Source organism: Geospiza fortis, unplaced genomic scaffold (genome assembly GCF_000277835.1).
Source record: "Geospiza fortis unplaced genomic scaffold, GeoFor_1.0 scaffold40, whole genome shotgun sequence".
NCBI lineage: Eukaryota > Metazoa > Chordata > Aves > Passeriformes > Thraupidae > Geospiza > Geospiza fortis.
The window spans coordinates 8,523,762-8,539,270 of record NW_005054297.1 but is presented as its reverse complement, the minus strand read 5'-3'; the positions used below and the strand labels follow the sequence as shown (position 1 = coordinate 8,539,270).

General features: G+C 34.6%; 1 protein-coding gene across 1 annotated transcript in view; it reads left to right on the top strand.

Moving 5' to 3' along the window:
- The window catches only part of ARAP2 (ArfGAP with RhoGAP domain, ankyrin repeat and PH domain 2), a 115,234-nt gene that overhangs the window by 10,616 nt on the left and 89,109 nt on the right, over positions 1-15,509 (top strand). Inside the window, exons 3-7 of the mRNA XM_014311940.2 lie at positions 1,958-2,028; positions 2,944-3,023; positions 7,556-7,638; positions 8,424-8,780; positions 11,746-11,815. Of these exons, the coding sequence (XP_014167415.1) occupies positions 1,958-2,028; positions 2,944-3,023; positions 7,556-7,638; positions 8,424-8,780; positions 11,746-11,815 (661 nt within the window). The remainder of the gene's footprint in view (positions 1-1,957; positions 2,029-2,943; positions 3,024-7,555; positions 7,639-8,423; positions 8,781-11,745; positions 11,816-15,509) is intronic.

Below are 15,509 nucleotides of genomic sequence, written 5' to 3'. Positions count from 1 at the left end.
AGCAGGATTTTGTGCCATGTATGCCTAAATATAGGTGCACGATCAAAAAGAATACACAAGTCCTGAAAAGTATATGGATTTTAGAAAAAGTGGGGGGTATTTTGTGTGTGTGTGATTATTTTTGGTTTTTTGTTGTTTTTTTTTTTTTTGTTTGTTTGTTTATTTGTTGTTGGTTTTTTAAGCTGACTTGTTATTTTTCATTACCTGGTGAAATTATCCATCCACCCTGAAACTAAGCAAATAACTCACTGTTTTACATAAGGAAAGTCTCCATGATTTTAAAGACTCTTCAAGTCAAAGCTGTTTGTCTTTAAGTCTTAATTTAGTTTAATGCTGCTAGTACCCCTCAAAAGATACCAACCTACCAACAAAAATCTGACCTTTGTTGAAATAAACTAGGTTAGGTTTTGGGTTTTTTTAAGCATATTAAGTGCACACAAACACATGAAGTTAGTTTGCTGATGGAGCTTCAAAAGGTGTAACTGGATGAATTTTAGTAAAATGTATGATGAAACACAGACTTTTTAAGTATTTGCTATGTTTTTATTGTAATTATGACTCAGGAGAGTAGGCAGTTATAGATGGGAACTAGGCTATAATCCACTCTTACTGGCCCAACTCACCCTGTGTTTTCTAAACCCAGGATTTTATAAAGTAAGCATTGGGGAACTTAGTTTATGTAACCTGGATAACATTTGAAATGTCAAGTAACTTTATAAGGTGTGGCTTCCATCTTGAATTTAATCTAATAAAGTTTTTGAGGCAGATTTAGGTGCGGAGTAAAAATTATGTGAAATAGTAGTTCATGAACACCCGCCTTCTGTCACAAAGAAACATCATTTTGTAATTAGGAGTAATTAAATTTGGACTTCATGGGACAGTAGGTCTAAAGTCCTAAACGTAGCATATCTTAAAATAATAAAATTTCTCAATATGTTAAAAGGGGAAACAAAATTTAGGAGATTGATATTTTTAGTAGAAGATAATTGCCTTTGGCTTTAAATGATGGAGGACCCACAAATTGTTAGGAAAACTGATAAGGATCCTACATGGAATTTATAAGCCTCAGAATATTCTATAAGGATGCATGAGAACCTTCAGTACTCTTATTTTAAGCAGAGAAAATGAAAGTAAGAGGAAAAATTGATAATATGTTAATGGGGGAATTCAGAGCTTGACTGAAAAGACCTGTAATACCGACCACTGGACAAGTGAAGGTGGATTAGAAATTTTCTAATTCAGACTTTTTTCTTCCTATGTTCTGATAATAAAGCTGTCTTGGCCTGAAATATTAATAGTAGCAATAATATTGCACTATACTTGAAATTACTGAAATGCATGGGACCAGCACACCACTAATAAAAACTTTTCTGCTGTGCATGGAGATGCCTTCTTACCCATGTGCAAAATGTGTAGGAGTTGTCACTGGCAGTTGCAATGCAATGCCACTTACCTCTTGGTTTTAGAACTCTGTAGGGGGAAATAATTCACTTAAGGAAATCTAAACTTTACAGCAATTTTTTTCAGTGTTTGGAAGCGTGTTCTGGCTGGATTCTCAGGCCCCTTACAAGTTTAATGTTAAAGTAGATTTTCATAGTGCATCCTTTTTTAAATATAGTCATTGGTATTCATTGTGAAGGAGAAAGGAAGGAAAAGGTTGAGGAAAACTGGGATTTCCATTCTTCAAGCAATCTGAATGTTTTTAATGTCAATTCAGAACAAAAAGAACCCCCGAATTTGGGATGTCTGCTAGGATCAGAGAAGTATTCAGTGTCATTAGGGGAGGAAAACATATTGTTGTGTGACTTAAAAAAAAATTGGAAAATTTCCCAAGATTTAAAATCTTTTGTTTCTATATTTGTATAAAATTTTAATTGTTTAACTGCATGAGATGGTTTTGCTTATTTTCTGGGATATTTCAATTAATGTTTTCGTTCTGTGCTTTGTTTTGTTCAAGTTCCCTTCAGAGAAGAAGAAATATGGACCTTGTAAATATTTCTTGCACTGGGAGGCAAATTTCACAAAACAGTGAGTTAAGTTAAGCCTGATGATATTTATATCTTGACTATTAAGGAAAAATAAACCTTGGACTGGTTGTATAAAATAAGTATTACTTACAGATTTTAAGAAATATCGGGCATCTCAAAGGTCTAGAAGAATTGATTTATGTGATAGGAGAGGATTGAATCAGTTCTGCATTTTTACTTACTTTTTGAATATGTCCAAATGAAAACAATAATAAGAAAATCTACTCTTTAAGCCCCATTTATTTTAATATATATATATTTAGACTAGTCTTTTAAGTTTCCAATATTAGATCCAGATTTTTTTAAGCAGAGTTAATTTCTTGAAAGATATAAGGAGTGTATTCCTGACTAATGCTGCTTAATTTGTTTATAAGTGCTCATAGCTCCTGGAAAGAACAGGAAATTTATTGTATTAAATAGTTTACTGAAGTGTTTTGAAGTCTTGTGCAGTCAGCTGGAAACTTCTTTCATATTTAAAAAATATGTCTTTTTTTAAGTTATGTGTGTTTATTTTAAGCAAATTCTTGGTGACAAAAAGAAGATGGTGCACAAAAGAGCTGTGTGGTGGTTTATTTTTGGTATTTTTTAAAAGTCAGAATAAAGGGCTTTGGACTAGACAATTGAAGGTTTTTTTGTTTTAACTCGATGCAGGGTAGGAAAGAAGAAAATGCCTGTATGCCAGTTATATTCAAATTACATAATAATAGTGTTAATGTCTATGGTGAAAAGAAGGTATCTGGAGTTCATGTGGAAATAGGACATTGTTTCTTGTTCCTCAAAGTTTTTTCTGGGAAGGACAGAGATATTGCAAGCTGCAAAATCTGTGTCCCTTGCTGATTTTATTACGACTTTAGCAGAGCATTTCACACAGTAGAGACTATATCTATTTATTTATTCTTTATTTATTTGCTTTAAGATACTTCCGTGGAAGAAAAGCCACCCATTATCTCTCCGTACGGGGAAACCTTTATTTGTGACAACGCTAAAGATGCTAAAGTAAGTTGAGAAGCCTGAATGTATATAGTCTGTCTTCACTTTAATCTTCATGCTGGGTATTTCATACTGGCCTTAATTTTTATTTTTTGTGCTCTTTTAGTTGCCAGTACTTGATTTCTGTTGTTTTAGGTATATGCTAAGAGTTTATGATGTAAATATATGAGGACTAATGACTTTTGTTATTAGACACTTTGTATGTTCAATAGTAATAAGAAGCTGCAGTGTATGTTTTGGTTTCTTTGTTCATAATTGAGGTTAAGCTGTTGAAATTTGAAACCGTTAGAATTTACTAAGAACACTAAAAGTGGCTTTTTTTCTCATCTGAGAATTGCAGATCAAGACTGGTATCTCTGCACAGACTTTTGCATATCCTGTGAAAGCAGCTTGCGCATTAGGTTGAGTGATATGATGGTCACATTTGGCCATGCCCTTTTTCAGTTCCTATATATGAAAGTTCTCAGGACTTTTAAGTTCTTGCATGATATTTTTCATGCGTCTCCTAAACTTGCTGTATACCCCAAAAGTCACTTTTCTTTTAGGATTCTCTGAAGTGAATGTTTTTGTTGGGGTCAGTAGTTGGTGTGAATGCCACAGATGGACAGACTTCTGAATCACGAGCAGCGAGACATGGGAGGTGAATTAGCTTAGTGAGGCATCTGCCAAATGCCATTAATTTCCAGCTCCTGCTTCTGTCTCAGCAGGAGGCAGACCAGAAATTGTTGATCCTGTGATTACTTATACTTTTTCCAACCAGTCTCAAGCCACAGAATTAAAGATAACAGAAAATTCTTCTGTCCTGGTCTTCAGTCTAATGTTTCATTTTTAAACTATTGTAAACTATTAACTAAAATAAAAACTACTCAAATGGTTGTCTAGGGTTTTTCTTTCTGCCATTCTAATTTCTTTAGAATTGATGAATAAAAGTAAATGGTTCAAATTTTGTCTTCCAATGAGAGTAGTTTTATAGGAATAAAAGTAATCTCTTTTTGATGCATACTTTGTTTTGGATGTATACTATGTGTTTTTTGTTGTTGTTGACCTTTTAACACAGTACAAATAAAATCATACCTTGCCTTTCCTACTTGTTATGTGCACGCGAAGCTGACCTTTGAGTGTTCGTTTTCTTTCCTTGAATGCAATGCCTTGTCTGTGCTAGTTATTGTTGTCTGTGCCAATGTCTTTAAAAATTCAAAATGTAACTTCTTTGTAATTGTTTCAATGGTCTAAGCTGATTTTCTAGAAGAAGTTTCCTAGCCCTCTTGTTACTTATTAGCATTATTCTGTACATTTCGTTGAAATGGTTGTTTATAAAAAAGCATACCCAGAAAGGTCGTCAGCACTCCTTCTTATCTTACAAAGGCACAAAGTACAAAAATACCATGCAGTTAAACTGGATTAACTGCTTGAAACTAAATTGCTATTTTGCTGGTTATAGAATCATGATTAATGCAGTGTATTATGACATCCTTTACCTGAGCTGAAGATTTGGATTTTTATATAACTTCCATGAATGTGAACAGTTTCTTGCATTATGTTTATCACATGACTGTTGGAAACATCACAGCTGATTTTAGTTCCATTAGCACTTAATTGTGGACAAAGGTCATAAAGGAGAACTATGTAACAAACACCTTGAGATACATTTCACTTTCAGATTTTTTTCAGCAGAAACAAATATCCTAGGAACACATAAGAATATTTAGATAACACTGTAAAGTATCTGAGATTTTAGAGCTTGTTGCTTCTGGTTCATGTTAAGTCATGACAGTATAGTTTGTCCATATTGAATAAAAGGCGTTATGGTGTTATACTTAAGACTGAATTTGTTCTAAGGGCTTGTAAGTTAGCCATCACCCTTCCTTCTCTTTCATTGGTGTAAAGAAAAGGCTTCTGTAGGCTTTTGTGAAGGGAGTGACTGTATAAATAGGTAATGAGTCACTACAGACTGGAAGTAAGTGAGCATAAGAGAACAGGAGAATGAAGGTTATAAACAAAATATACCTTTGCTTTGGGTCTGGAAGAAAGATAAGTATAAAGAGAAACTTCTGAAAGGCAACCTGAAGAAGGAACTGGGTTTTTTTAAAATGCTGATTCAAAAACAACACAAAAATTCAAGTGTTTTAGCAACATTTTATTGTTGTGTCTAACTAAAGGAGTCAAGTATATTAGAATTCCTCCAGAGGAGGACTGAATTCTAATGAGTTTAGGCCTCATGAGTGACATACTGGCTTTATTTCTTGCTGTAGACAGACTAAATTAAACATGCAATTTGAGCTCAGTAAATTGTGTGAGCTGAGTATTGGGATACTGTGGAAGGCTGGCTGCATTGCATTTCATGAGAAAATGCTTTGTGTAATACCTCAGACACTTGAAGGAGGTGGGAATTTGTCTTGTATTGAGCCTGAGCATCTTGCAGGATATTTCTGTAAACAGGACAATGCAAATGCTTAGGTTTTCATTTGTTTGAAATAGATTTTTGTGAGCAAATAGAACTTCCTTTACCCACAACCTGTCTTCATTTGTGGACTTACACATCTTAAATTCTACTGACAATAGAAACACATTTCTTAGTTATTGCTTGGAAGTTATCTGACTCACTGAATTCACTTGCTCAAGCACTGAAATGATGGAGTGAGCAGAAGCAGGACATCAAACTGTTACTGTATTGGTTCTTGACAGGAAGAAGAGGTACTACCATGTGGCTTCAGTGGGTGTGGATTTCAGTTGTATCCTCATAAACAAATGAAGATAAAGGACGCTGACTATTTTTACTCTGAGGATGTTTCATGGATCATGATATTAGCCTCTTAACTATTGTGGAGAAGTGTGGGCATTTCCATTTCTTTTGGGAGATTCCAGGCAATGGAAATACTTGATAAACAGTTGATAGATTGCTTTTGAGTTTTCTATTTAATTTGTCTACAAAGTACTTTGATGCTTTTTGCCTAGTTTTTTATAGGATTTGTTTGGTTGGTTTTATTGATGTGTTGGGAAGTTTGAATTGTTCTTTTGTTGGTTTTTCTTTTTTTTTTTTTTTAGCTCCTTTAGCTACAGCGCAGTACTGCAACATATGGGTGGTTAGGTTTTAGTGGGTTTTTATTTTTATAATGGGTCTGGTTAGCAGTGGAAGACAGACAGTTCACCTAGATTTATCCTAGCATCAGGCTGATTTCTACATTTTTGCTGCACACTTCCTCTGCTTTGAACTATGTCTTTTTTTAGTCTTGCCTTTCCATGTTGCCAAGTACAAGATTAGGTGTTGCTACTCAGAAAACAAATGGTAATGTTGTGAAAACTTATCCACTTTGTTTCTGCCATTGTTCAGCTTCATTACGTACACATAAAAGCTTAAATGAGTTAATTAAAACACTTCTGCCAGAAATCATGAAGATGTTAAATTTAGGGTTTTTTTTTAAGGAAGAAAGACATATTGAAAAGCCTAGTAGTGCAATATGATTGTCAGATTAAGTTTAGGAAGTGTGAAATGTAATGTTCACAAGCAGTGTTAACCTTGACATTTTGTACACTGCAAGCAGTTTACAAAGCAGTGTGATAAAGATTTCTAAGCAAAAGTTAATAGATGAGCCTTTTAGGAAGAAATTCTTGGCAAGAAACAACCCAAAAAACCCTAGTGACATATATTCAGTGCATCTGAGTTCAGTTTTGCTTTAGGATTTTGAATTTGCCATTATTTTATCTTAGGTGTTCTGTGAAGGCTGTACATTTATTCTAAGAAGAAATACTGTTATGAAAGATAGGCTAGCAGTGGCAAATCATAAATGGTACTTATGCTGCATGTAACATGTGGCTCTTGAGCTTAAAAAATATTCAGTTGTTGTGGTTTAACCCCAGCTAGAACTAGAACACAGCTGCTTGCTCTCACTGCAGTGTGGACACCTGGAAAACAAGTAACCTCTTAGATGGTGGAATAAGACCAGTTTAATAATTGCTACAAAGCAAAATATAATAATAATACTAATGCTGATAGTAACTCTAGTGGAAAGGAGGGAGCAGGATGCTCTGTGCTATGGAGCATCCCTTTGGTCAGTTTGGCTCAGCTGTCCTGGCCATGCACCCTCCTGGCTTCCTGTTCCTGTGCTCACTGGCAGAGCATGGGAAACTGAAGTCCTTGACTTAGAGCAAGCTGTACCCAGCAACATCAGTGTGTTATCAACATTATTCTCATTCTCAAATGCAAAGCATAGCTCTGTACTAGCTGCTAGGAAGAAAATAACCTATCCCTGCCAAAACCAGCATGTCAGTGGTGCCTCGAGAAAAATCAGAGCAGTGGTATTTCTATACACTGAATCTCTTTATCTGATTTGTTTGTATCAGGTTTTTTGGGCCATGCTTAAATGTTGGAAATAACATTTCTTAGAATACAAAAATCAGCTTTCAAGTGCATGTTTGAAAATGGGGGAAAGAACAGTGCTGCTAGCTAGGCTGTTTGTGTGTGATTTGTATCTACAGTAATTTAAATATCACTTACTCCTTCAGTTACAAATGTTAGTTACAATATATTTCTTTTCTAGGAACTTCATGGAAATGAATTTCTGGCTTGTGAAAATAAATTGGATCCAGGAATGAATGAAGAATATTCTTCTAAGAATCTATGGTATTAAATAAGAATTATTGAGAAACTCAAAGTGTAAAGAAGAAAATGCTATTTACTGATGTCACAAATGAATCTCTAGCTCTGCGGGCACAACCATGACTATATTTTGTTTTCTTCTGTTTGAGGCTTTACCCCATCCTTATATGAGGCAAATCTGGGCACTGTGATTTTTCTGAGACTCTTTAAACCAGATTTCAGAATCTCTTGTGAATTTGGAGTGTCCCTGTTTTCTCCAGTCAGAATAAGGAAAGACCAAGTTGCATTTTTGTATGTCTCATAGCTAGGTGTGTCTGAGTGCTCACATAATTTAGTCATTAGAAAAAAAACCAACCCTTCCAAACAAGCACAAAACTAAAACACATTCTCCACTCCTGTCCTGAGACAGTGGCCAGTGGCTTGATGAAGTGTGCTTCTTAGTTTTCCAGTCTACACCAGGCTCCTGTTGAGGTGGGAGAGGGAAGAGAGAGGTGATACTGAAAGTTGTCAAAAGTATTCAAAAGAGCAAAGCTAGTTTTCTGAGGAAGGAGAATTTACTTTTAAATTTCTGTTCAGGCTTCCAAAGGAGTGTTATCCTGGTACTATTCCTGTTGAATGGCAGAAGTAGGATTCAGAGTGGTCATAGTTATGAGATAGATTGTATTTAGTAGGTCTGTGGTTCACTGTGATTATACAAGTTATAAACATAATATACTTCACCAGTATTTGTTCTAATTACTGATTTTATATACTTTATATGTGCATTGTAGTAACACATTTTAAGAGTAAAATTCACTTTTTCTTTCCAGTTACTTGAGTAATCAGAAAGAGAAGACAAAAGGAATTGCAAAAAATGAATCCTTGTCTCAGGAAGACCCATCATTAACGCCAGAAGAATCTGAAAGTGAATCTGTATATTCTACTGTGGAACAGCATACTTTGCCTTTAAAAAAAAAGAAAAAGAAAACCAAAACACACTCAACATCTTGCAGTAAGATACAAAGTGGAGATTCTGATTTCTTGGCCAGTGAACAAATGAATTTTTGCCAATTTGGTGGAGATCAGACTTTGATTGGAAATGAATCAATAACACCATATGCTTGCTTTTATGGACCATCAGTAAAGAAGGTTAAAGCAGGATGGCTGGATAAATTATCCCCTCAAGGGTATGGTATTTGCAGTAGTTATTGTGTAACTGTGACAATATATGCTTGCATGGGAGATCTTAAGTTTGTATTTAGTCACTGCTTAATATTTATAGTGGAAGGGGAAAGGAGATTCTTTGCATTGAAAGAGCACCAAGCTTTTGTGAATTTAAAAGTTTTTAGTGATGTTACCTATCCTAAAGTTTTTTTAGGAGATGTACTCAGGGAAAATATTTTTCTTGAAATTGTTGATCTCTACTCATGAGCTATAGTGGAAAAATACAGAATGAAGTTGTGCCAGTATTTCCAGTTGCTAAATTTTTGCTGATCTTTTGTGGTCCACAAAGTAAGTGAAAGCAAACTCTGATTCTGAAATGCTGCTTTAGTAATTTGGCCATGGATTGTAATTTAATAATTAGTGTGACTGGAAGCCCTGTTACTTTCTGTCTGTGTTACTTGAGCTTTGAGTTTAGAATTCACCTGGGTTGAATTCCTCCTATTTAATTTAATTTTTGTGCCTAAAATTTGATGGTAGAAATTTCAGCTCAAGTCTCAAGTTTACAAATAATGAAGAGAAGGGACCACAATAGAAAATGAATTCTCTCTGTCACATTTGGGAGTTAGATGACAACAATAACAACAACATATCTTATATTTGATTTCTGTTATAAGTTCTTTGTTTTAACTGATTTTTAACTCCAGCTATCATTAGACTGTTTTTCACTAAAGAATGCTTTGTTAGGAGATCTTCCATCATAAACACTTGCTAACTCTGATGAAGTTTTTCTAACTTCCTCCTTTTTAATTGTAGTTTTCCGTTTCCATTTTTCTTATGACTTGTGTTCTTATGAATTCTATGAATCCTTTTTTATATTGAAAGTGGTACAATTTCACTTTTTAAGTCTGTTTCTGATCTTCACTAGGACTTAGCATCTAGAACTTAAAGCTGTTGTACTTGTTAGTGCTAAAATACATCTACTGCACTTCTATTTAGGCCTTAATAGATCTGCATTCCTTGTTGTGAGGACAGTATATTGAGCTGTGCTGAAAGGTATTAAGTTTTTGGCCTTTCCTTTGATTATTTTTTTTCATAATAATCATCATCAATATAATTACGTATATATAATATATAATTTTTAAGTGAGAAATGTATGTTATTATGTTATTGTTTTGGAATAAAACCTTATTTGAACTCACTGGAAGAAGCTCTGCTGTATAGCAATTTCCATTTTTTTTGTGTTCCTTTCTAGGGAATCTGATTTGACATTATATCTTTTTTAATTTTTGTTTTGTGTTGATACACTGATACATTGTTGAAGGTGATGAATAAGATGGAATAATAGGTTTAATAAAACTTTTAACCATCACACAATTTCAGTGCGCTCAAAACTATTTTCTTTCCTTTTTTAATTGCTTTGAAGGTTTTGTCCACATTTATGGATTGCTGTTGTTCACCTTTACTAAAGAATCAAAGAATAATTATTCACGGAGTGTTTCCATATTTCTTTTTTTTTTTTTCAGAATTATTGAGATACTGAACTCTTGTTTTATTTTACTTACAGGATTTTTTTTAACACTTTTGGCAGTTAGCTAGCAGAGTGATGAAAAGTATAATTCTTGATTCCAGCTGGCTTGTCTTGCTCCATTTGAAAGGATTGAGTTGAGAACAAGTTATGAAAACTTGAAGAAAGTGCCATGGGAAGATATATTATTTGGAAAAGATAATGAGTTAACCACAAAATTAGTAGTGATTAGTACTGAGTAGAAGAGTTACATGGTCATTAGCCTTGATGCAGTGACAGTCCACAGCTACATTTCAAGGACTTTGTCTCAGGGGTGGTTCAGTGAATGATACATTTTTGTTTCTTTTACTTACAATACCATTTCTCAAGCATCTGAAGAATTAAAAAAACTCAACCAAATTCTAAAAGAATTTTTTTTCAAACTATTGAAGCGATGTTGTATTTTATTTCTCTGGCCATCAACAGAATATTTCCTTCTGTTCTACACCTCCCATTCTTTTTATAAAGCTCCAATTTACACCCAGAAGTTTGTGATTCCTTGGGAAAAAGAATATATACTGTTTTCTTAAATTGCTAGAAATCATGCAATTAAAGTATGGGCTCTCTTTTTTTAGTTAATTCACTATAAATTCTACAGCCTTTCAGTTTGCTCATATTGCATCTGGTACTTAGGTTCACTTGTCCCTGTATAATCTTGACGTTTATTGACATTTTAATGCAAAATAGATGGTACATTGGCCTTTCCAGGTTATGAAAAATGATGATTTATTGTAGTCATGTAATGCAAGTTAATTAAGCCAGAGCTGCTATTTGATTAAAGTTTTGGTAAGCTATCACAGTCTACTAATCCTAAAGCAGAGCACTCGTTTAAAAGGAAAGGAAATAATGTTGGGAAAATATATTAGTGGGGTCTTGTTCTTGCCTAATTAACTTGTTTAATAGATTTTAGAATGGAGACATTTTTAGATGATAACTAACAAGCTGTCAACATTTTTAGTGAGTGTAATGGACTACTTCAGGTTAATGTAAACATATATTTTTAGAAGGTCTTTATAGAGTGTGAGTTAATGGCACACTGAAAGTTTCCCATTGATGATGTCCAGTTGATAACGCACATTGAAAATTAAATTTCATGTTGTATTTGTTGGGAGATGTGGTGTGCTGCTATCCATTCATTGGCCAGAAAACAGAGTCCTGGGGAGATGTGTTGACATGGACTGACTGGAGGTACCATACATGCAAACAGAGATGTTCTTGCCATAAGCACGACAGTGAGATGGTCATTTGAGATTTTCAGCTTTCATTTCTGGAAAGTATCTTAATAGAGCTTGTGGCAACTAAAGTTTTGCTTATGTTCAGAATATTCATTTGAACAGAAATTTGACCCCTCTATAATTTGTGATTGAGACATTCTTAAAACCAGTGTTAGCTGTATATTGATTGTGTTAATTTTTGATTCACAGCAAACGTGTGTTTCAGAAGCGCTGGGTTAAATTTGATGGAGAGAGCATTTCTTATTACAACAATGAAAAGGTAAGAGATATGTTTTGGTCATGTTTGGAACAAAATGCATCTGTGTAATACACAAAGTACTATAATTAGAATCTGAGTAATTAGAAATGAATATCCATCCTAGGTTAATTTTCAATTCTAAAATACTTGGGTGAGAGGTAATTAAGTATTTTAAGGTGTCCTTGTCTTCATGTATTGTTCATCCTTTTATTTCCTAGAAGGGCTTGTATTACTCACCTTTCCAGGTAGGTATCATCAGATTTGTTTTTACTTTAGTGAGAGACTGACACTGCTGCTGTTTTTGGAACAGAACAGGATCATGCTAAACACTTTTAAGAGAGGTGTTATTTGATGGTGTTTGAAGAGTGTCTTGTCATGGGAGCCTATCATGTTGGAGATTGTGAGAGCACAATTAAAAGTAGCATGGAAGACCATTTGAAAAAAACAAACTTAACCTATATACTTCTTGACTCTTTGATTAAAAATGTCTTTTTCCTGTTTGTCTTCTGTGCATAATTGCATGTCATGAAACTAGGTTAGGTTTGAATGGGAGTGTTCAAAACCAGTTCTACAATGTATATGGCTGGTTTTGTTTCTGTACTGAGGATTGAATCTTGCTGAAACATTTGCAGACACGTGAGCTGCTTTGATTAAAGTAGTTCACTTCTTATATGTGATACAAAAATGCATTTGTAAATCATAATTTTCAGCAAAGAGTGTATTCCTTGTAATTCTCTTAGAATTCCATGTGATTACCCTTCAGAGCACTACAAAATTTTTTTTTTTTTTTTTTGCTCTGTGATTTAATAATTAATATTTCCTCTTGGAAGTAGTGAAGACCTTCTTAGACTTAAAAGTGATAGATGATTTTACAATATGCATGTTAAGGGAAGCTGAGGTTCCCTTGCCCGTGCATGTGTGTTATTTTAAATGCTAGAAACCATTTCCTGTTGAAGATGCATATTACATTAGGAAGAAAATACAGTTTAAGGTAAAAGTTTGGAAACAGTATGCTGATTGGTGGTAAGAGATCTATAGATGCCTTATGATGGGGTGAGGATGTAAGAACTGATGTAGGATGAGACTGTTTATTTTCTGAGGGGCTGGGGAACTAAGAAAAAGCTCAAAAATACTTACATCAGTCTTTTTGCTTACTGGTTGCAAATTTGAAACAATCTGTTTTTACTTGCTTACTTTGCTTCACTTACAGTAGAAGACTTGATTTTGTAGGTGAAGGGAACAGTAGAATAAGGAGAATAATGTTTGCATTCTGTTGACAAAAAATGGTACCCCTTTGCAGTATTGATCCCACAGCTTCAGAGGAACAGAAAAGCAGGGTTGATAATGAAAAAAGACTTGAAAAAATAGAGAAATGGGATTTGCTTAACACTATCTGTAGCATAATTATGGAAAGAAATGCTAATAAAGAATTTATTCTTTTATCTGCACTGGGAATTTATTTTTATTTTTTTTTCTTCCTTTTGAAAGTCACTGAAAGTGTTACTTGGAGGTCAGTTATGCTAGAATAGCATTTGTTATGTGTCTGTTTGTCATAAGAGATTCCAGAAGTATTCCCTTCTGCTGAATTGAATGTTTAGTGTGTCACATGATGCGTAGGAAGCCACCAACTCCGCATCCTCTGTTTAAAAGGTCTGTGTGGTAGATTAGGCTATCAGCAGCTTGGCAAATGCTTGTGTGGAAGCCTCTTTGTCTCACTTTTGCTGGAATCTGAGTCCAAGCCTCACTCTGGGTATTGAAGGGAGAGGCTGCTTGGTCTCTGTGTATAGTTTGCCCAAATTTGGGTGTCTGACTTGCTAACTTGGTGAGTCACATACATGAAAAAATGTTATATCTGAGAACTGCAAGGCCTGAAGCAAAATTCTGGGAACTGAGGATTTGGTGAAACTCAAAATAGTTTGCAGGTAGGAGGAAAACATAGTTGGGTACCAGTATTTCTTAGTGCCCAATGGGATTGTGCTGAACGAGCAGTGGTGTCACTCAAGAAAATGAGTTTTTGGTGTAGTGGTCTCTGCTGGATCACTGTCTCCACACCTAGGGTGTTCATATTTCATGTAAGATGGATATCAGCATTTTCCTGCTGTTGCTTGTGTGTTGTTACCTTGACATTATAAATAACTATTTGCAGACCCGTCAAAACCTGTGTGCAGCTTGAGCCCCTTGCAAGGTCTTGCATGTCCCCCTTCCTAGTACATAGCTGGCCATTTATATATTTAAGTGGGGAAGTTGTTGTTTTAATTTTAGAACTTAATGGCAAGTTCTGTCTGTTCTAGTCTGTGTTTGTCTTAGGACGTTCCTACACAGACAAGAAATTATACTTTCAGTTTCATATATCAATTAAAAGCAGTTCTCAGAAGGAAACCAATCCATACTTGATATTTTTCTTCTTATTACAAGCAGAGAAGGTTAGACTCAGTGGAATGGAACTGTTTATTTCACCCAGAAACACTACTGATATTAAATAGCTCTATTTGTCATTCAAATTAGGAGCTAGAGAGAAGTGAGGTTCTCAAGAAGGGAAGTGTACTACATGGCTAATGAAGAGTGAAATAACCAGAGACTATAGGGGGAAGACACAGAGAATATTATTCTTGAAAATGCCCTTATGAATACTTCTTCAAATGATTTAAACACCAATTTTATACATATTTTTCTGACATTGTTTTAGTTGTCTATCAACTTCTACTTGGTAGAGATCTCTTCTTTACTTTGTATCTGCATACATGAAAAAAATGATTCCGCTTTTAACAAGCAGCATCTGATCTAGGGAAAGTTTTGGTTTGAATCTGTGTTGCTCTCTGTGTTCTTGGTCCTGAGAAAGCTGATGCAATCAGAGCAACATCCCATGTGGCTTTGTCTCAACAGAGTGTGGTTAACTGAGGAGGGGAAGGTAGAATTTGAGTTGTTTTTTCAGCTACCCTATATGCACAAGTTTTGCTTCAAATTTCTTCCTACTTTTGCCAGAAATCTGGTGTTTTACCATGCACTTTATAGTAAGGCAAAAACTTGTGGTTATGTTGAAAGTTTTTATTTAAAACAGCTTAGCATCCCTGACAAATATATTAGTGATTTAGGAAAAAGATTTAACTCTTCAAGTGGAGAACTTCAATATTTTGTTGTGTCACAGTACAAGTGAACATTACAAAGAGCAAAATTCACTGCAAAACAGATGCATCACTGTCATTCTTGAAATAGGTCATACTTAATCTGTTGTAGATGTAAAACCAAAGTAGTCAAAAATGGTATTTTCCATGATCTGTTAGCTCATCTCTGAATCACAATCATCAAGGAGTGATGTGGGGCTTTATTTGAAAGTTAAAGTTTCTGCCAAACAGCTGATATAAAAAACCCAACATTTTGCTTTTCCCTGCTGGAAATTCTTTTGTCAGGGAATTCTTAGCAGCCTTAAAACTAGTTTACACCACTCAGTAACAAAATAAATAGCTGTGAAGTTCTTGGCTGTGTTTGTTTTGGTTTGTTTTCTATATTCTTAAATAATTCACCTAATTTCTAGTCTGGAGTATTTCAAAGAGAGTTATTGTATCTTGATCTACAAGAGCTTTTTAACAGGCATTTTTTTTGCACATGAAAGAAAAGCTGCTGCACAAGAAAAATAGATTGATAAATTATTATGGTTTAAACTGTATTTGAAAATATGTACGCCTTGGAGAGCAAAGCTTTAAAAAGGATGATGGAT